Below are 22,960 nucleotides of genomic sequence, written 5' to 3'. Positions count from 1 at the left end.
AAATAGAGTCGGGGGCACAGAACCTGTGGCCACCAAGGAGGCGTGCCCAGCCTGAAGATGGAGGCACAATCGTGGGCTCACCTCCTATCTCCCACACGCAGGGCTCACGCCCACCTGGTGCCCCCACCTCCAAGACGAAGCGTCACCTGGAGTCCATTCACCTTCGACCCAATTCCCTTTTTCTTTTAGACATGGCTGGGGAGAAAGAATGACCAGTGACCCAGGCTTGCTGGCTGTACCGGCTCAGCCTCTGACTGAGGGCTTCCTCTGTTTTAACTCTGGGAAAGGGAAAAGAATGTCCTGGGACCCCATATACTGTGCACAAAGGGCTGTTACTTTAAGAGCTTTCTTGAACTTGCTGCTTCCTGCTGAAACTGCTGGATAGAAATGGTTTTAAAATGTACAGTTGAAGTACTCCTGGATCTCAGAGCTTAACAGCTCATAAGCATTTTCCTCTGAATAGACAAAGCTATTGATAGTTTAATGGAATTGCAAAATACCACCAGGAAAATCCATAGTGTTCACAGCCAGTAGCTTTAAAATAACCTTTGTGGTATCAGTACACAGGCACAATATTTTCTGTACAGATGAGGGGTCGCTATGTTGCCCAGGCTGGTCTTGAACTCCTGGGCTCAAGCAATCCACTCATCTTGGCTGCCCAACGTGTTGGGATTACAGGTATGAGCCACTGTGCCCAGCCACAATTTAATTTAATATAAGCAGGGTAGAGAGAAATCCAGCTGAACCAGTGAGGAAGTTATCTGGGGTGTAAAAAGTTGTTTCAAAGAACCGTTGTATAGACCGATAATGATAAAAAATAAAAGCAATCACCAGTAACTGGTGACCGTTTACCCCACGAAGGGCTCGTGCTAAGCATAGCACAGGTCATAGCTTGTTTCATCTTCATAATAACCCTGTGAACTGGAAACCAACATCAGCCCCTTTTAGGGGTGAGGAGATCAAAGCTCAGAGAGGTGAATTCCTTCCCCAAGTCACACCGTAGGAGCTATAGGACTCCGGGTTCTCTGACTCCCAACACACACTGCGGTAATGGCAGCCCCCGCGCTTGCCTCTCACTCACCGCGCCAGGCACCGTTCTGAGCACTTGGCATCTCTGAAGTTTTTTAATTTTCACAAGTACCCTATAGGCATCACCACCCCCCATTTTGCAGATGATAAAACTGAGGCACAGAGAGGTTAACTAACTTGCTGGAGGTTGCAAGGCTTTGAATGATGGCCCCAGGGCTCAAGCCCAGGCTAATGTCCAGCCCCAGGTCATTGGCCACCTCTCATACGGCCTCTCTCTGCCTCTGCACCTGTGGTGGACCTGTGTCCTTCTCATGGGCTCCCTGGCATCTGGAGCATCCCCTGTTAGGAGCCCCCTTTCTCAGGAGAAGGAAAACGTGGAAAACCTGAGACCGGCTTTCCCAGTCCTCTTTGCAGGTGGTGACTGGCCACAGACAGCGGTTCCTCTGACTGGATCCAGGCACCCCAGACTTGGAGTCAGATGCTGACTGCTGGAGCTGAACATGGGGAGAGGCCGGGCCACAGCAGATCTATTTCTGGTGCTGCAAAGGGCACCACCCTGAGCCTGAGGGTGTACCCTCCTTCATTTTGGTACCTGAACATCTCCTACCCTTATCCATGCCCTGCCTGGAAATCTGAAGGTCACGGCAGAGAGGCTCAGTGTCCAAGTGGCCACGCATAAGCCCTGGCCCCTGCCTCCTATTTCACAGACAGGCTAGGAATGTTGTAAACACAGGTCCCAGGGCGCAGCTCCCAACCCTTTGTGCTCCTCTCCATGCCCTTCCCTTATGCTGCCCATTTAACAGCGGGTCCTTGATCCTACAGTTCCTGAGAATGCTTCCCATCAGTAAATACATCAGGCAGATAATCTGTGTCTAATCCTTCATCATGCAAAGCTTTGAACAGTCCTTACACATTCTTGGAAGGATTCTTAAAATAGATTACTCCCATCAACAACTCATGTTGAACTTGATGTAACCTCCTGGGAACCCCAGATAATCTCAGCAGAGTGCCTCAGGCATGGCTCTGTGAAGCTGTGGCACCCAGAGACCCATAAAGCTTGCCCCACAGCCAGTGTCCCCAAACCTCACTACCCTAAAAGTGTGTGCTTCTCACTCTGTTGCCCAGGGTAGAGTACAATGGCATAGTCTCGGCTCACTGCAACCTCTGCCTCTTGGGTTCAAGTGATTCTCCTGCCTCAGCCTCCTGAGTAGCTGGAATTACAGGCACATGCCACCACACCCAGCTAATTATTGTATTTTTAGTAGAGATGGGGTTTCACCATGTTGGCCAGGCTAGTCTTGAACTCCTGACCTTAGGTGATCCACCCACCTCTAATATCACGTCTTTCTAAAATTTGTGCGTCTGTTTTGAGAGGCAACTCTTGTATCATTCCTCAAGCCCACTTTGGTTTAATTTGTTATTGCAGCCTGCTTTAAACTGGAAAACCATATAGCCAAAATTTGTTAGGCTTAAAGTGAGAATGACAATTTATGAAATATGGTTTGAGGGGCTCTATGCGTAGAATACGCTTGTCTGCTAACTTTGTTCCGGTCTTGTGTGCATGCATGTGCGTGTGCATGTATGTCTGAGCACCTGTGTATGACAGAGACTGTACATACCTACAATAAGCTAAGTGTCTGCTCCTTGACCAGCCCCATCAAATACCCCATTGGCAAGAGTTTGAGACCACTCACCTCAGTGAGTCGGATGTCTGCAGGGATCCGGTCGCCGATCGAGAGAGACACGACATCTCCAGGAACCAGTTCTCGAGCAAGCAGGTGCTGGAGTTTTCCTTCTCTTAGGCTGCATTTGACGTGGTAAAAAGCAAGAGCATCCATGCTGACATTCGTTTTTATGCACTTTGATGCATTTGAACAAGGAGAAAAGAAACACACTTTTCTCTTTTAATACACACCAACCCTGTGCCTTCAGGGTGTCACTATTTTGAAATTAATATATCCTCTAAGACTTTAGGGAAAGTATGTGGTTTCTGGGCATCCTCGGGCCACATCTGAAAGACGAGGCCATTGCTATTTACCCTGCCTGGAAACCAGGTGGGCCACATGCCGCAGGGAGGCTCCTGGGGTCAAGGTCAGTGGTTCTAAAGCCTCCGAATGCAGCCGACAGAGTTTTGTCCTCAGAGCACACAGCACTCAGGGTGCAGGGTCTGTATCTGGAAGTCAGGGATGGCACAGCCTTGTCATAGCTGGAAGCCCAGGACCTCCATTCCCGCAGGGCTGTGACCAGCTGCCCTCAGACTATGGATGTGCTTCTGTGCAGGCTGTGAATGGAATTCCCCACACTACCGCCCCTGGCCCATCCCAGCTGACTCTGACCTCCCACCTGGCCCCTTCAACCCCTCCTGCATACGGCAGCTGGAGCGCTCTTAGGACCCCAAACCAGATCCCACCTCCCTCCTGCTCCAAACCCTCCGATGGCTTTCCTATGACCTTGGTACCAAACCCAAAGATCTACTCCGGGGCAGGCCAGCCTCCTGCAGCTCCCATCTCATTCCACCCAGCCCCCTTAAACACGCAGCTCCTTCTGGTCTCAGGGGCTTATGCAGACCTCAAACGCAGGAGCAGAAATTCCCCTCCTCGTTGTTAATGGAATGTGATCTTGTTCAGGTATCCCCGCTCTCCCCACAGCCATGTGCCCCGGGGAGTGGGTCATGCCTGGCTACGTCCCCTGCTCTTGATTGGCTTAGGCATCAGCACATCACGCAACACTGGCCTGTGAGACGTGAGTGGATGTTTGCTGGGGGCTTGCGGGAAAAGATTTCCTTACTGTATGTGCATGTGCGCGCGCGCACACACACACACACACACACCTACCTTCTTCTATAGGGCCTTTGCGTGTTTGGCTGTGATGCCTGGAGCTGTGGCAGCCGCCTTGGGACCATGAGGATAGCCAGCCAAGAACCAATCCAACCCCTATAAGCTCAAGGTGGCAGGGTAAGGAGGTGGAAGGGCCAGGCCCTGGGTGCTCTGCTGAATTAAGTAACCCCACAGCTCCCACCTCAGATCCCTGGCTATGAGACAATATATTTTCTTAGGGTTTGTGCACTTGGACTTTCTGTTCCTTGTAGCCAAGAGCACCTGCCAGAGATATACCTGCTGCTCCCTCAGCACCTCCCACAGCTGGCTCCTCTTCCTCAGGCCTCAGCTTAAATGTCACCTCCTCTCTAAATGTCAGCCTGATCGACAGCTGTTTAGGGTTGTCCTCCCCTTCCACCAGCCACTATTACATCTCAGTGGGATTTATTTGTTTTGGTGGCCTTGGGCATTTTTTGGCTTTCGTGTACCTGGACAATTCCAAAATCATCTTGTTTCTTCATTGGCTGATTATGTACTCCCTTGGTAGGAATGTGAGCTCCCCAGAGGCCGAGGCCTCTCCCTTTCTTCCACTTATACAACCTCAGTGCCCTTTCCCCAGGCATACAGTAGGTACTCAATACATATTTGATGCCTGCATCACGGATGGAGTAACACAGGGAGGGGTCCCGCACGGCAGGGTTTCCCCTGACTTGGAAACGGGTCTCGGCGACTCAGAGGGTGGGCTTCACCTCCTCAGCACTCTTCCAACTCTACCGGGCTGTCTGACACCGCTGTGTTTGTAAATAAAACCGTCTTTCAGAAGCTACCTCCCGGGCAACATTAATAATGCACGCTATTCACCTGAAAGGCCAAGACTTGATATTTAAGCTTAAGATCGGTTCATCAAATCACATAAATCATTTATGCTTCCGTTTGCTCAGTTAATGATGTCACATGTCTGGATTTCTGACAGCATTGTTCATCTGACCAGCGAGCCCAGATGTTTCCACTGCTCCTGTGGCCCTTCTACAATGGACTCGCCCTCTCTGATGTGAGTCAATTCTGTATCCTCCTCTTCTTATTTGGTCCTTCGTCATTATCCGCCTTGTATTATACACACACCCCCCTTGAATGCTGACTCTTTGAGACGGGGGACCTTATCTCACTAGGGCTTTCTACCCCAGCCCCATGGCTCAGTTGTACAACATGTACCTGGGATATATACTAAAGCTCTCCCCGATAATTATCCTTCAGAAAATACGGAGTTGCCATGTGTTTGCCAAATGTTGGAAATGGGTCTTAGAGACTCAGAGGGTGGGCTGAGTTGTTCCCAGGCACCGCAGATCATGGGATACTTTTACTTTTTTTTTTCTGAGACGGAGTTTCGCTCTTATCACATAGGCTGGAGTACAATGGGGCGATCTTGGCTCACGGCAACCTCCACCTCTGGGTTCAGGCAATTCTCCTGCCTCAACCTCCCAAGTAGCTGGGATTATAGGCACCCACCACCATGCCCAGCTAATTTTGTTTTTTTAAAAATTTTTAGTAGAGACAGGGTTTCACCATGTTGGCCAGGCTGGTCTTGAAGTCCTGACCTCAGGTGGGCTGCCTACTTTGGCCTCCCAAAGTGCTGGGATTACAGGCATGAGCCACTGTACCTAGCTGATCACAGGATACTTTCTATCACTTTGAGTAGAATTGTCAGATGCCATACTGGACAGGGCAGATGATATTAATAGAACATTTCCTGCAAGTTGGATCGCACAGGCCTACGCTAAGCAGAAATGGCCATGGGGTACTGGTAGATTTTTAAATCTTTTCTCTTTCCTTGTTAAACGTCTCTGGTAAGAGCTGTGCAATAACCAACAGCACCAAGGAAAGGTCTGGGCAGGAAAGAGGCTGTTGCGGCTGCTGAGCGGTTACTCAAGTTCACTCTCTCTGTACCCTATACTGCAGCCGATGTTCTCTTGGCTCCGCTTGTTAAAGACCTGGATCTTACTTTCCTGAGTCCATTCACTGAGAATTCAAATAAACCTCCAAACCCTCTCCCTAGAAAAAATACACAGTTCTGCACACTATTTCACAGGCTTTGTGGGCTACCCTCTTCCCAGAGTCACTCCTGCCACCTGTGGCCCTCAGGCTAGGCACCCTGATTTAGACACTGAAGATGGAGTTGAGGCCCAGAGAGGTTGAGTGACATGCTCAAGGACACACAGCAACCTGTTGGCAGGCGGAGACCAGGCCTTAGAACTCCCAGGGAGATGTGGTTCTCTTGTCCGACACTACCAAGGATACAACTTTCACCAAACATTTGCCGAACCCTCCAGCTCACTGGCTCCTCCAGTGAACCAAAAAGTCCCAGGGAGGCCCTGACTTACCAGTTACATTCTGGAGGAACCAGCTTGGTCAGCTCTTCCAGAGATTTCTCCGACCTGTACTCCTGGCAGGAAGCACATCAGATGTGCTGTTCAAAGGTGGGGACTCCATGAAGTTCCTGTCCCGCCCGGGTTACCCTGACCGGGACCTCGGGAAATACTCACCTGGATGAAGGCCACAGTGACCACGATGAGCACGGCCTAGGCAGTAAACGGAGGAGGGTGTCAGTGCCAGAGGCTCGGTGGGAGGGGATGGGGCGTGGCAGGCTAGGGCCTTGTCTTTAATGATTGATTTCCTTTCTTCTTGCAAAATAAGTGCACAGTGCAGAAATTTAGAAAATATACTAGCCAAAAGAGGACGAAAAAATGGACACTATCTTCTACTACCCAGAAGCGCACATTTTGGAGTACCCATCTAGATTTTTCTACGTAGACACACTTAAGGCACCACATCATATAATATGGACATATTCTTTTATAAACTGCCATTTTCACTGAACATACTGCAAACACCCTTCACCATAGCAGATGTGGATCTTACTCCAGCCTTTTTTTTTTTTTTTTTGAGATGGAGTCTCTGTCACCAGGCTGGAGTGCGATCTCTGCTCACTGCAACCTCTGCCTCCCGGTTTCAAGCAATTCTCCTGCCTCGGCCTCCCAAGTAGCTGGGACCACAGGCACATGCCACCGTGCCCAGCCAATTGTTTTGTATTTTTAGTGGCGATGCGGTTTCACCATGTTGGCCAGGATGGTCTTGATCTCCTGACCTTGTGATCTGCTCCCCCTTGGCCTCCCAAAGTGCTGAGATTACAGGCGTGAGCCACCGCGCCCAGCCTACCCCAGCCTTTTAATTGGAAGTAGCAAATTCCATCATGTGGAATGAGTGTTTGTATTTTAAAAGACCAGCTGGAACGAACAGAAAGGAGTGGGGAATGACAGCCATCAAAAGGTGTTCAGGCCAGGCATGGTGGCTCACGCCTATAATCCCAACTATTTGGGAGGCCAAGGCAGGAAGATCACTTGAGGTCAAGAGTTTGAGACCAGCCTGGCCAACACAGGGAAATCCCATCTCTACTAAAAATATAAAAATTAGCCAGGCGTGATGGCAGGCACCTGTAATCCCAGCTACTCAGGAGGCTGAGGCAGGAGAATTGCTTGAACCCGGGAAGCAGAGGTTGTAGTGAGCTGAGATCATGCCACTGCTGTCCAGCCTAGGCGACAGAGCAAGACTCTGTCTCAAAAAAAAAAAAAAAAAAAAAACAACCAGAAAAAAAATGTGCTCAGGAGAAGCCAGACACAAAAGGTCGTGTACTGTCTGAATCAATTTTTTTCTTATTAAAGTTCTAGGATACATGTGCAGAACGTGCAGGTTTGCTACACAGGTATACATGTGCCATGTTGGTTTGCTGCACCCATCAACTCGTCATTTACATTAGATATTTCTCCCAATGCTGTCCCTCCCCCAGGGCCCCCACCCTATGAAAGGCCCTGGTGTGTGATGTCCCACACCCTGTGTCCCTGTGTTCTCACTGTTCAACTCCCACCTATGAGTGGGTCACGCAGTGTTTGGTTTTCTGTCCTTGTAATAGTTTGCTTAGAATGATGGTTTCCAGCTTCATCCATGTCCCTGCAAAGGATACGAACTCATCCGTCTGAATCCATTTCTGTGACATATCCAGAACAGGTCAACCCACAGAGATAGAAGCAGATGGGTGGTTGCCAAGGGCTGGCAGGAGGGGGACAGGAAGTGAGTGTCTGGTGAGCACAGGGTTTCCTTCTGGGGTGATGAAAATGTTTTGGAACTAGGCAGAGGCGGTGGTTGCAACATGTCATGAATGTACTCAATTCCACTGAATTGTTCACTGTGAAATAGTCAATATTTTATTATGCGAATTTCATCTAAATAAAAAAAAAATGAGTGCTCAGTGGTTATCTCTGGGTAATGGATCAAGGGTGTTGTTCTTCGGAAGGCAAATATGCACAGCCCAGGCTCTATTCCCCCCATCCCAGGGTCATGGGAAAGGAATTCCCTGCAACACTGCTCTAGCAAAGACCCAGAAGCACCCGTGTGTCCACCAAGCAAGCGGCGGCCGAATAAACCAGGCACCTTGATATTAGGGTAAGGAAGGACGTGGATTTGCTTTCCTTTGTTTCTTCTGTACGTTCCTTTTCCCCATGCCTACAGCAAACTGTTTTTTTTCTTTGTATATAGTTACAAGCAGAGACTCAGCAGACCTGTGGCTGCCCTCCCGGGAGCCGAGCGCCGTCAGGGAACTCACCATGGCGATGCTGACGGCGTCCTCATACTCCTTGGTGAGGACACTCACCAGGGCAGAGCCCAGTAGCAGCAGGATCAGGGGGTTCTTAAACTGAAGAGGAAATAACAGGGTGGGGCACATTCTTTAGTCTCAGGGACCAGAATGGGTTTCTTACTGTGCAGAAGCTTGTGTGACAGGGATCTCAGTTCAAGGCCAGGCTTCCAGGTCAACACCATGGTGACCGAGGGCTGAGGAGACCACCCCATGAAGTGGTCCTCCTCTGCCTGGAACTCCACCCCACTGACCCTCCCGGAGTCGTCCTGACACTGACGCCCTGAAGACACCGGCCTTGGCCCTGCCTTTGAGTTCTTGGCCTTGCCTCTCCACATCTCCATGACGCTCCAGGCCAGACCTTCAGCAAGATGCCAGTCCTGGCTCAGAACAGCCAAGGGTCCTCTTCTCACCACACCAGCTCCCCAAATGCTGCACATCCCAGTCACCAAACTTGGTGCCAACCTGCTCCTGTCACAGCCTCTAGGGACTCCAATGATGTCCCTCTTTAAAACAACTGTTCCCAAAACTTCCTGATAGTATTTTTACTTTATTTTATATACCTGCCCTTTCATTGCAGAGACATCTCATGGTAGCTCATGTTCCAGAGGATTGAAAAGAAATGCAAACACATCAAACCGGATTCAGAAGGCAGACCACAGATCAGGATGAGGAAGAGAGTTCAACTAGCAACAAGGGCTGGGCGCAGGGGCTCACACTGTAATCCCAGCCCTTTGGGAGGCTGAAATGGGAGGATTGCTTGAGCCCAGGAGTTTCAATCCAGCCTGGGAAACACAGCAAAATCCCATCTTTACAAAAAGAAAATGAAAAAGTTAGCTGGGTATGGTGACGTGCACCTGTGGTCCCAGATAATCAGAAGGCTAAGGCAGGAGGATCACTTGGGCCTGAGAAATTGAGGCTGCAGTGAACCGTGGTGTGCCACTGCACTCCTGCTTGGACAGCAAAGAAACCCTATCCAGAAAAAAAGTAATAATAATGCACCGGGTCTGGGCACCTTAATTCTCAGGCTGCCAAGCTCCTGGCGCTTCAGGACCTCTGCACCCTGCCCTCCAGCAACGTCCTCCATCCACATCCTCACACTGCTTCTCTTCTCATTTCACTCAGGTCTCTGCCCAGACGCCACCTCCTCAGAGCACCAGCCTAGTGCCTCCCTGCCATCCCGTCCAGAGGCTTAGGTCGTCTTAAGGTAGAATTCCTAATGGTGAGACTCCTGAGGCAGAGGAACAGGGCTGCCTTGTGAGGTAATGAGTTCCCTGTCACTGGGGGAAAGATAGGAGAATCACGACATTTGGCACGCAGGAGGAACTCAACACACGTAAGGAATTAATAAGGGAGTGCAGAAAGGATCTGTATACTCAAGGGCAGGAAAACCCAGCCCGTCAGGAGCTCCCGTCCAGTCCTACAAGGATTCCCACAGATGCAATGCTGAACCGACAAGCTATAAGATGAATGAGCAGGTCCTCTGCTCTCAAGAAATTTAAGAGATTTCATTCTGAGGAACACCCTGGGTGGATGCTGGAAGAGGATCCTTGGTGCGAAGGAAGATGTTCACAGTGGGTTTCGACAGGGCAGAGTGGGAGGAGGACAACCAGGGGAAGTGGGGGAGTGGGTCCTAGTGGAAGAGGTGCCAGGGCAGAGCAAAGAGGCCTCCAGCCGCAGAGGGGAGGTCCTCCCTCACAGCCCACACTCAGCCTCCTTCCCTGGACCCCAGCTTCCGGGAGCCTCCACTGCCTCTTCTCAGTTCTGCAGTTTTAGGCAGCTTCTGGGCTAGCCAGAACAACCTGCATACCCAGAAGCCTATTTTGGTGCCAAAACGCATCGATGAATAACATTCCCAGAACACTGAGAACTGAGCCGCAATCAGGGCGGGGACCTCAAGGAGAGTGGAGACAGAGGATGCTGCACGGAGGACTGTGATTGGTTCCAGAATCGACCAATGGAGGAAGCTGTAAACACAGAGCCAATAGGAAAGCAGCTGAAGCCAGGGGAAGCCCAGGGGCCAGAGAATGAAGAAGGGGATGTCAGGTATGGGGCCAAGAGCATGCAAAAGGCTGGAAAAGGGGATCTAAGGCCATCTAAATGCTCTCAGGCACCTGGAAAATTCTGCCTGTTCACTGGGCCTTTCTGAACTGGTCCTGCAAAGGTGGCGGGGGCTGCCGACTTCTACACTGAAACTTGGAGCCATGTCAATTGCAGTTTTCTCTTTCCTCTTCTTAGTGGCTTCCAGGCATTTGACTGTGTGCCTTTCATTCAGCACCGCGCCAGCACGGATGGCAGCAGCTAGCAAAGGAAGGGCCTCTGGGTGCAGCTCCCTGGCTGCACTTCTCTGCACTGCTCCTCGCTGCTATGTGACTTTGGGCTCAGGTTACAGATTCAGTTAAATCTGAATTTCAGATAAACAAGGAACTTTTTCTTTTTAGTATAAGCATGTCCACTGTAATATTTGGGACACACTTATACTAGAAGTTGCTTGTTTATCTATCTGAAATTCACTTTTGTTGTTGTTGTTGCTGTTGTTGTTTGAGACAGGGTCTCACTCTGTTGTCCAGACTGGAGCGCAGTGGCACAATCTCAGTTCACCCACCTGCAGCCTCCACCTCCCAAGTTCCAACAATCCTCCCACCTCAGCCTCCTGAGTAGCTGGGATTACAGCTACAGATGGCACTACCACATCCGGCTAATTTTTATATTTTTAGAAGAGACGGGGTTTCACCATGTTGGCCGGGCTGGTCTTGAACTCCTGGGCTCAAGTGATCCACCTGCCTCAGCCTCCCAAAGTGCTTGGATTACAGGCGTGAGCCACCACGCCCAGCCTGAAATTGAAATTTGTAGGGCATCCTATATTGTTATTTGCTAAACCTGGCAACTCTGGGGAAATCTTTCAACCTCTGTGCTTCTCCTTCCTCAAGTGCAAAGCCCAGATTAGGAGGAGGATTAGTAAGTGCATGCTTACTTATTCACTTACTCACTTAGCGTGGGGCCCGGGCCCTGCTCAACTGTCTACGAATGTGATCACTGTTTCTCCTGAACGCGGCTGCCTGGGGAGTTAGTGATTTGCTCATGGTTGATGCTCAGGCTGGCTGGGACGGTGCGAAAGGGGCAGGAGCTGTCCAAGGATACTCTCCACCAACGTTGAAAGATGGAACGGCCGCCCCACCCTCCCTGGCCTATGCTTGTTAATGCAAAGAATGACGCCTCTGGTCCTACCTGATCCAGGTATTTCTTCCACACAGGTTCACTGTTGTCAGCAACAAACTCATTCCAGCCATGGGCCAGCCGGCGCTGCGTCACCGAGAACTCCGACAGCCCAGTGTTTAAGTCCACCTGGAAGGAGAGGTTAGGCACAAGCTCACTGATGGGCCCAGCAAGGAATGAGGCAACAAGGTACAGACTCCTACTCTGGAAGGCAGTGGCTTCCATGATAGGCCAGGGACATGGGCTTGTCCACCAAGGTGCTGGGACTTGTTCAAAGACCCCATGCAGATGGGGCAGAGAGAGGAGGAAAAGGCCAGTGACCACTATAATTACAGCAGAAAAGATGACGATGACTCTGGTCTTAAATTTCAACAAATGGAACTGCAGTGTGGACTTCCAGCAATGCAGAAACACATATTTTCTTCTTTTAAAAAAATAGGTCTTGGGAATGTAAAATGTTACAGCTGTTATGGAAACTGTGTAGTTGTTCCTCAAAAAATTAAAAAGGGAGTTACCAGATCCAGCAATTCCACTTTGGGGTATATACCCAAAGGAACTGCTAGTGGGTCTCCAAGGATGTTTGTACAACCACATCCATAGCACTGTTTACAAAAGCAAAAAGGGTGAAACAACCCACCAATTTGTCGAGGGAGAATGAATGCATGAAACGTGGTGTACACACACATTGAAATATTACTTAGCCTCAGAATGAAAGAAAATACTGACACGTGCTACAACATGGATATACCTTTAAGTTGAACCTTGAGGATGAAGTTAAGTGAAATAAGCCAGTCACAAAAAGACAAATTCTGTTGATTCCACATATGAATTACATAGACTAGTCAAATTCATAGAGACAGAAAGCAGAATGGTGGATGCCAGAGGCTGGCGGGAGAGGGGATGGGAGTGAGTGTTTAATGGAGACAAGACTGTTGTACAAGATGAAAAGAATACTGGAGATGCTAATGTGCTCCCGCCTTACTGACTGTGGGTCTTAAGACCCTCCCATGAGAGGGTGCCACCCTATAATCTAGGGGAAGAAATGATGTCATGAAGCTTCCCTAAAAACCCAAAGATAGGATTCAGTGAGTTTTCACGTAGCTAAACACGGGGATGTGCCTGGAGAGTGGCACCCAGGGAGATGTTTGAACAGCTGTGATCACAGCAGCACTGGGCATGGAAGCTCTGCGCCCCTTCCCCGATTACCTGCCCTATGCGTCTCTTCATCTGTATCCTTTGCCTTTATAATAAACTGGCAGGGCTTGGTGGCTCACGCTGGTAATCCCAGCACTTTGGGAGGCCAAGGCAGGCAGATCGCCTGAGGTCGGGAGTTCGAGACCAGCCTGACCAACAGGGAGAAACCCTGTCTCTACTAAAAATACAAAATTAGACAGGCGTGGTGGCGTGTGGCTGTAATCCCAGCCACTCAGAAGGCTGAAGCAGGAGAATCGCATGAACCTGGGAGGCAGAGGTTGCAGTAAGTTGAGATTGTGCCATTGCACTGCAGCCTAGGCAACAAGAGCGAAACTCCATCTCAAACAAAACAAAACAAGGCAAAACAAAAAACTATAATAAACTGATAAATGTAAAAAAAAAAAAGAATTCTGGAGATAGAGAATGACGATGGCTGTGCCACAGTGTGAATGTACTTAATGCAACTACAATGTACACTTCACAGTGATTAAGGCCGGGCACAGTGACTCACACTTTAGGAGGCTGAGGTGGGGAGATCACTGAACCCAGGAGTTCAAGGCTAGTCTGGGCAATATAGCATGATCTTGGCTCTACAAAAAATTTTAAAAAACAGCTCGTTGTGGTGGCAGACTCCTGTAGTCTCAGCTACTCGGGAGGCTGAGGCAGGAGGATTAAGCCCAGGAGGTGTAGACTTCACCGGGCCTTGATTGCAGCACTGGACTCGAGCCTGGGCAACAGAGTGAGACCATGTCTTGGAAAAAAAAAAAAAAAAAAACACATGGTTAAGATGGTAAATTTTATGTCGTGTATTTACCACAATCAGACATTTTAAAAAATAGACCTGTCTTAAGAAACAAGAATATTTTTTGAAATGATAAACAAAACTGACAAACCTTTAGCCATGCTAAGAAAAAAAAAGAGAAGAACCAAATAAATACAAACAGAAATGAAAAAGGAGGCTTTACAAATTATATCACAGAAAGTCAAAGGGCCAGTAGTGGCTACCAGGAGCAACTATAGGCCAATAAATTGGAAAATATAGAAGAAATGGATACATTCCTACACACACAGACCCTACCCAGATTGAACCATGAAGAAATCCAAAACCTGAATAGGCCAATAACAGTAATACAATCGAAGCCATAATAAAAAGGCTTCCAGTTAGGAAAAGCCCAGGACCCAATGGCTTCACTGCTGAATTCTACCAAACATTCAAGGAAGCAATACCAATCCTACTCAAATTATTCTGAACAATAGATGAGTAGGAAATACTTTCATTCTACGAGGCCAGTATTACCCAGATACCAAAACCAGACAAAGACACATTTAAAAAAGAAAACTACTGGCCAATATCACTGATGACTATTGATGCAAAAATCTTCAGCAAGATACAAGCAAATTAAATGCAGTAACACATTAAAATGAAAATTCATCATGACCAAGTGGGATTTATCCCAAGGGTTCAAGGATGGCTCAACATACACGAATCAATTAATGTGACACATCTTATCAACAGAATGAAAGACAAAAACCATATGATTATTTCAATTAATACTGAAAAAACATTTGACAAAATTCAACATCCCTTCATGATAAAAACCCTAAAAAAAACTGGGTATAGAAGGAACATATCTCAACATAATAAAAAACATATATAACAGACCCAGGGCTAGTGTCATATTGAATGAGGAAAAACTGAAAGCTTTTCCGTAGGATGCCCACTTTTACCACCGTTATTCAACAGAGTACTGTAAGTTCTAGCTAGAGCAATCAGACAAGAGTAACAAATAAAGGGCATCTAAATTGGAAAGGAAGAAATCAAATTATTCTTGTGTGCAGATGATATGATCTTATATTTGAAAAAACCTAAAGACTCCACCTAAAGCTGCTAGAACTCATAAACAAAATCAGGAAAGTTGGAGGATACAAACTCAAATTACAAAGATCAGTAGCACTGCTATATGCTATGAGAAAGCAATCTGAAAAAGAAATCAATTAAGTAATCCCATTTATGAGAGCTACAAATTAAATATCTAGGAATTAACTTGAAGTAAAAATCTCTACAATGAAAACTATAAAACGTTGATGCAAGAAACTAAAGAAGACACAGAAAAATGGAAAAATATTCCATGTTCATGGGTTGGAAAAATCAATATCATTAAAATGTCCATACTACCCAAAGCAATCTATAGATTTAATGGAATCCCTATCAAAATATCAATGACATTCTCAACAGAAATAGAAAAAACAATTTTAAAATGTATATGGAACTTCAAAAGACCCAGAATAGCCAAAGCTATCTTAAGGAAAAAGAACAACACTGGAGGAATCATATTACCTGACTTTAAATTATGTTACAGAGCTTTAGTAACCAAAATGGCATGGTACTGACATAAAAACAGATACAGAGATCAGTGAAACAGAATAGAGAACCCAGATATAAATCCATACATCTACAGTGAACTCATTTTTGACAGAGGTGTCAAGAATATCCACCAGGGAAAGGGCAATCTCTTTGATAAATGGTACCGGGAAAACGAAATTTCCATATGCAAAAGAGTAAAATTTGACCTCTCTCTCTCATTATCAACAAAAATCAAATCAAAATGGATTAAAGGCAAGGTGGGCAGATTACCTGAGGTCAGGAGTTCCAGACCAGCCTGGCCAACATGGCAAAACCCCATCTCTACTAAAAATACAAAAATTAGCTGGGAGTGGCAGTGCATGCCTGTAAATTCCAGCTACTACAGGAGGCTGAGGCAGGGGAATCGCTTGAACCCAGGAGACGGAGGTTGTAGTGAGCTGAGATTGCACTACCTTGCACCAGCCTGGGCAACAAAGTAAGACTCCATCTCAAAAAAACAGAAAAAGAAAAAGAAAAAAGATTAAAGACTTAAATCTAAGATCACAGACTATGAAACTACCAAGAGAACATTGGGGAAATTCTCCAGGACATTGAACTGGGCAAAGATTTCTTGAATAGTATCCTACAAGCACAGGCAACCAAAGCAAAAATGGATAAATGGAATTACATCAAGTTAAAAAGCTTCTGCACAGCAAAGGAAATCATCAACAAAGTGAAGAGACAACCCACAGAATAGGAGAAAATATTTGCAAACTACCCATCTGACAGGGGATTAATAACCAGAATGTATAAGGAGCTCAAACAACTCTACAGGAGAAAACCTAATAATCTGATTTTAAAATGGGCCAAAGATCTGGATAGACATTTCTCAAAAGAAGACATAGGAATGGCAAACAGGTACATGAAAAGGTGCTCACCATCACTGATCATCAGAGAAATGCAAATCGAAACTACAATGAGATATCATCTCACCACAGTTAAAATGGCTTTTATCCAAAAGTCAGGCAATAACAAATCCTGGAGGTGGAGAAAAGGGAACCCTTGTACACTGTTGGTAGGAATGTAAATTAGTACAACTCTAGCGAACAGTTTGGAGGGTTCCTCAAAACACTTAAAAATATGCTGGGCGCGGTGGCTCACGCCTGTAATCCCAGCACTTTAGGAGGCAGAGGCGGGTGGATCATGAGGTCAGGAGATAGAGACCATCCTGGCTAACACGGTGAAATCTCGTCTCTACTAAAAATACAAAAAGATTAGCTGGGCATGGTGGCGGGTGCCTGTAGTCCCAGCTACTCGGGAGGCTGAGGCATGAGAATGGCGTGAACCCGGGAGGCGGAGCTTGCAGTGAGCCAAGATCGCACCACTGCACTCCAGCCTGGGCAACAGAGAGAGATTCTGTCTCAAACAAAACAAAACAAAACAAAACAAAAACTAAAAACTAAAAATACAACTATTATATGATCCGCAATCCCACTCCTAGATACATAACCAAAAGAAAAGAAATCAGAATATTGAAGAGCTATCTATACTCCCATGTTTATCGCAACACTATTCACAATAGCCAAGGTTTGGAAGAAGCCTAAGTGCCCATCAACAGATGAATGAATAAAGAAAATGTGGTACATATACACAATGGAGTACTATGCACTCATAAAAAAGAATGAGATCCTGTCATTTGCAACAATATGGATGGTCCTAGAGGTCATTATATTAAGTGAAATAACAGTGACCTCTAGGCACAGAAAGGCAGACTTTGCAGGTTCTCACTGATTTGTGGAAGCTAAAAATTAAAATAACTGAACTCAAGGAGATAGTAGGATGGTTACCAGGGCCTGGTAAGGGTAGTTGGGAGAAAGTAGAGAGGGTTATGGGTACAAAAAATGTAGTTAGAAAGAATAAATAAGACCTAGTATTTGCTGGCACAGCAGGGTGACTGTTGTCAAAAATAATTTAATCGTACATTTAAAAATAACTAAAAGAGTGTAAGTGGATGACTTGTAACACAAAGGATAAATGCTTGAGGTGATGGAGACCCTGTTTACCCTGATATGATTGTTACACAGTGGATGCCTGTATCAAAGGCATACAGAGATACACTGGAACACATAAATATATGTATCTCTGGAACACATAAATATATACCTACTATGTACCCACAAAAATTAAAAAAGAAACAGTAGCTAAAACAATTATATTGTGCCCAATACCATTCAAGTTCTTTCTGTAAACAAATTCATTAAATACAGCTGATTTATGAGTAATAATGGAAGGAAACTTTGTTGTTCTGGTCACAACAAAAGTATCCTTGTTTTTAAAAAGCACATAACAAGCAAACTACTTGCTGGTAGAGAAAACGGGGAAAACAGAACTGATTTCTAGATTCTTTTGAATAGTGAAAGAAAATCTAGCTCATTTTCTAGGTAGGGACAATGTCTAGGCAGAGAAGAAATGCTTCCTCCCCCTCTCCAAATACTAATACACAGGACTTAAATTTTAACAGATTTGAGTTACTCTCAAGAAAAGACACATCAAACATTGGCTTCCAACTTTCTGAAATTGTAGCATGTGCCCTTTTACTGGGGGCTTTTTATCTGCTCTCCCAAGTGTAGTGGTCATGAGTACGCACATGCACGCACGCGTGCACGCACACACATTTGTGTGTGATGCAAATGTTTCTTGTCTTGCACTGGCCAGGAATTCAAACTCACTTGAGAAACTTGGGAGAATTTGGTTTTAGTACCTGGCAACTCCACGGATTATAAAAGACAACAGGTGGGAATACCGGATGATGAAGAGTTTGGGCTTTGATGTGAAACAGCTGGACTCCACGCTGGGCTGTGCTACCTCTAACACTGGACTGTGGCTACTTTCTGCATCTCAACTTCATCTTTCATCCCTTCAGGTTTTTGCCAAGAAATGTGAGGCTGAAGAGAAGCAGCGTACAGTGTCTAAAAGGATGCCGTCTTCCGGTAAGGGCCTAGTGAACATGAGCTCTACTGACAAGTACTGATACTCTACCTGTGGAATCTGAACCGTTCAACATCAACAATATTTTCCAACCTTGACGACAAAATTGGTTATAACACAGAATTTCAAAGCACTGTTTAGGGATTTGTGTTGCTTTCTTTTAAACATAAAACCTTATCACAATTAGCACCAGATAAAATTCAATTCTTACACAAAACGCTTTGGCCAAATCCTCTTTCTGGCATTTGCAGGCTTCCTTAGGGGGCAGGGCTGTCACCTTCTTCTCTTTCTCGATAGCTTTCAGCTCACTCTGTTCATCAATCTGTGAAAAGAGCAGGGTTGCTGTTCAGCAGATTGAACTTTTGTACTGATGCATTTTTAAATTTATTTTTATTATTTTATTTTTTTGAGATGGAGTCACACTCTGTCACCCAGCCTGGAGTGCAGTGGCATGATCTCAGTTCACCACAACCTCCACTTCCTGGCTTCAAGAGATTCTCCTGTCTCAGCCTCCCAAGTAGCTGGGATTACAGGTACGCATCACCACACCCGGCTAATTTTTTTGGTACTTTTAGTAGAGACGAGGTTTCACCATGTTGGCTAGGTTGGTCTCAAACTCCTGACCTCAGGTGATCCGCTTGCCTCGGCCTCCCAAAGTGCTGGGATTATAGGTGTGAGCCACTGAGCCCAGCCAGATGTGTGTGTGTGTGTGTTTTTAAAACATAACATACACACAAAGTGTGAATACGTGTACAGCTCACAAACTAACCCTTATAACCAGCCTCCAAATTAAAAACAGATATAACTGGTCCCCAGATGCTCCCTTGGCCTATCTACCTACCTGAGGGGTAAATGCTGTCACGGTTTCAATCCTCATAGATGCGGTTTGCTGGGGTTTGAACTTTATGGAAATGCTGACATGCAGTATACACTCATACATGCTTCTTGTCTGATTGCTTTCTTCAACGTTGTTAGTGAAATTTATACAAGATGTTGCATGTAGCAATAGTATGCTAATTTTCACAGCAGCTTAGTATTCCACTGCATGAGTAGATCACAATGTATTTGTTCTCCTGTTGATGAACATCTGGGTTCCAGTTGTTAGTTGTTGGCTAATACTGATGCATCTATTTTTAAGCACTTTTTTTTTTTTTTTTTTTTTTTTGGTCACCCAGGCTGGAGTGCAGTGGTGCAATCATAGCTCTCCGCAGCCTCAACCTCCCAGTCTCAGGTGGTCCTCTTGCTTTAGCCTCCTGAATAACTGGGGCCACAGGTGTATGCTGTGATGCCTGGCTAATTTTTTACTATTTTGTAGAGACAGGGTCTCCCTATGTTGCCCAGGCTGAGCAAACTTATTAACAGAATTGAAACTTGTAAGTGGACAGAGTAGGGCAACAATATACATATTTAGAATCCTGAACCTCAGACTTCCAGGATTCTCCATCAAGTATGCACCATATTGCAGAGAGTGCCTCCTGCTGACGATAGGCAGTATCACAGCCTGGTTCTATGGGACATTTTAAATAACCCAAGAAAAGTGGAGGGGAAACACAACCAAGTTCTGGAAGTCCCAGCACTCTGTGTTGAGACTCACGGGCCTGGAAAGAAGCCACGTGAGACACCTGGAGGTTTTGGGAGGCTTTGCTAATACAAAGGAGACCTCAGAAATAGGAAAGTGTGAGGCATTTTTGCAAAACCATTCCTAGTGTCCTGATACCTAGGACGTGATAAGAATCTTTTCCTTTTCCACCAGGTTACTGGAAACTGGGAAGGAGGAAGCAGGAGAGGTATTGAGTAACTTCCTCCTTTAGCTGTAACAGACATTTCAAAGCCCTCTCTTCCTTCTTGCCAGCCATCCTCCCCAACCCCAAATCATTTCCTCCCCACATGCCTGTTTGCTTAGAAAAGCTGTGCTAGCCACCTCGTTTTCCCGGGGCTGCTTCTTACTCATGCCCAGTGCCCAGGAGCACAGCAGCGATTACACAGATCTTTAAGCAGGCTTAGCCATGCATTGGGAGTCTTCCTTAAGTCAACATTGCATTCTTTGTAGAGTTACTTCAAAGAAAAATGTGGATTGCACAATAAGACTTTTCCCCCCTATTCTCAAGATCTGGTTCTGTTGTACCAAATAAAGTGCTTGATTCTTGCTCACACCACAGGTGGAGGCAGGCTGGGGGCTTGGCACTCCCCCCATCCCCCGCATGACCTCAGCTGCCCTTAGCCTTGCCATTTCTGACTCACTACACCGAATTCACTTTTCCTTTTCCTTTTTTTTTTTTTTTTTTTTGAGATGGAGTCTTGCTCTGTCACCCAGGCTGGGGTGCAGTGGTGTGATCTCGGCTCACCCCAGCCTCCTCCTCCCAGGTTCAAGCAAGTCTCCTGCCTCAGCCTCCCCAGTAGCTGGGACTACAGGCACGCACCGCCACGGCCTGCTAATTTGTTTTTGTATTTTTAGTAGAGACGGGGTTTCACCATGTTGGCCAGGCTGGTCTCAAACTTCTGACCTCAGGTGATCTGCCCGCTTCAGCCTCCGAAAGTGCTGAGATTACAGGTGTGAGCCACCGTGCCTGGCTTGAAACATGTAAATCCCATCACACACACACACACACACACACAGACACACGCCCCGTGCTTGAAAACACTTGCAGAGATTCCAGTGCTCTCAGGATAAGAGTCCAACTACCTTGACCATGACGGCACGTATGTGCATTCACAGATGGGAGAGATGGCGGTAGCTGCCCCAGGACTGTGGGGCTGAAGGGTCTGAGGCTGTAGCTTCTTGTAACTTTGTAGACATCAGTCCACTGTGAATCGCAAGTGTTCCTTTTGTAATGAGAGTGGCGCATCCTGGTAAAGGTCAGAGAGTGTCCCTAATTCTCCCTCTCCATCACACCTGATTTGGGCAGAACCAAACCTTATTATTTTTTTTTTTTGTCTGAGACAGAGTCTCACTCTGTCACCCAGGCTGGAGCGCAGCAGTGCGATCTTGGCTCACTGCAACCTCTGCCCCCCCAGGGCTTAAGCCATTCTCCTGCCTCAGCCACCCGAGTAGCTGGGATTACAGGTGCCCACCACCATGCCTGGCTAATTTTTGTATTTTTAGTAGAGACGGGGTTTGAACATGTTGGCCGGGCTGGTCTCAAACTCCTGACCTCAGGTAATCCGCCCACCTCGGCCTCCCAAAGTACTGGGATTACAGGCGTGAGCCACTGTGCCTGGCCCCCTTCTCTTTTGTGTTTCTCTTTTTTAAAGCTTTTTATAAGATGAAATCCACATAACAAAAAGTTAACTGTTTTAGAGCATACAGTTCAGTGCATCTAGTACCTTCGCAATGTTGTGCAAGCACCACGTGAAACTTATCCCCAAACACTTTCAGCCGCCCCCGCATCCCCCACCTGAGAGGAAATCCTGTGCCCAGGAAGCAGGCATTCCCCATACCCTTTCCAGCCCCTGGGACGACTCATCTGCTTCCTGTCTCTATGGACGTCATGGTCCTACCTACTTCACATCCATCTTCTGTGTCTGTGCCTCCTTTGGAACCCCCAAGATGTTATGTGCCTGCTGCAGATAGACCCACACAGGCAATGGTGAGCGAAGCCTCCCTAGCCCCAAGGAAACGGCCTAGAAGAGAAACGCTTCTGAGAGACGCTGCACCAAACAAGCGCAGCTCAGGACTCATGTTTCACCTACCAGAGGCTCCCGAGGGGACCACAAAGTGCACATATGACCCTTGCTGAAAGGTGAGTTGGCAGGAAAAGTGAGCTGTGAGCTCACTCCAGAGCAAGGGAGCCAGCAGCACCTCCGGGCGAAAAGCCTCTCTCAGCCCAGCCTTGCTGTGGCACCCTCCCGTCCAGCCCTGGGATTCCGCTCATTGCGAACTTGGACTGCGTTAGACCCTAATCATCTTCCCTGTTAGAGGGCTTATGCAGACATGCATTTCTTCAACATATTTGACCAAAGCCTAGCCCGTGCCTCAGTTTCCTACTCTGGAATGTGCGGGGTTAAGGGTATAACAGCCAGGATCCACAGGGCTGCTGTGGGATAAAGGAAAGTGAGACTGGGCACGGTGGCCCAGGCCTGTGATCCCAGCACTTTGGGAGACCGAGGTAGGTGGATCATTTGAAGTCAGGAGTTCAAGACCGGCCTGGCCAACAGGTGAAACCCTGTCTCTACTAAAAATACAAAAAAGTTAGCCAGACGTGATAGCACATGCCTGTAGTCCTAGCTATTCGGGAGGCTGAGGCAGGAAAATTGCTTGAACCCAGGAGGCAGAGGTTGAAGTGAGCTGAGATAGCGCCACTGTACTCCAGCCTGGGCGACAGAGCTAAACTCCATCTCAAAAAAAAAAAAAAAAAGGGGAACAGTGAGTATGAAATTCCCAGCACAGTGCCCAGCACCAGGGAGCACTGACGGCACATGAGCCTTAGGGTGACAGCGGTGACCAGCGGTGGGGACAGCAGGAGTCCTTGTCCTCAGAGGACACCAAGGGGCCCGAAGAGGGCTGTCATGTTTAAGAAACAAAAATACAGATGCCAGTTACCTTGGCACTCCGGATAAACACCAGATGATTTTCCAGTATACACAAACACCAAGTGCCGCACGGGACATGCGTGCACTACAATTATTGTTTGAAATTCAACCACGACTGTGTGTCCTGGGTAAATCTGACAACACCAGGCATGAACAAGC

The 22,960-nt window shown here is 47.0% G+C and overlaps 1 protein-coding gene across 3 annotated transcripts in view; it reads right to left on the bottom strand.

The window, feature by feature from the left end:
- The window catches only part of ATP2C2 (ATPase secretory pathway Ca2+ transporting 2), an 83,293-nt gene that overhangs the window by 40,771 nt on the left and 19,562 nt on the right, over positions 1–22,960 (bottom strand). For 2 of the 3 annotated variants that reach the window (XM_025370291.1, XM_025370292.1), the window contains exons 2-7: positions 18,483–18,593; positions 11,758–11,874; positions 8,500–8,589; positions 6,386–6,421; positions 6,224–6,285; positions 2,724–2,832 (exon numbers count right to left, since the gene is read on the bottom strand). In XM_025370291.1, the coding sequence (XP_025226076.1) occupies positions 2,724–2,832; positions 6,224–6,285; positions 6,386–6,421; positions 8,500–8,589; positions 11,758–11,874; positions 18,483–18,593 (525 nt within the window). Of the gene's footprint in view, positions 1–2,723; positions 2,833–6,223; positions 6,286–6,385; positions 6,422–8,499; positions 8,590–10,339; positions 10,402–11,757; positions 11,875–18,482; positions 18,594–22,960 lie in introns of those variants that run through there. The other variant, XM_025370293.1, reaches the window with a different exon arrangement.

Source organism: Theropithecus gelada, chromosome 20 (assembly GCF_003255815.1).
Source record: "Theropithecus gelada isolate Dixy chromosome 20, Tgel_1.0, whole genome shotgun sequence".
Lineage (NCBI taxonomy): Eukaryota > Metazoa > Chordata > Mammalia > Primates > Cercopithecidae > Theropithecus > Theropithecus gelada.
This window is presented reverse-complemented; position numbering and strand designations above follow the sequence as displayed.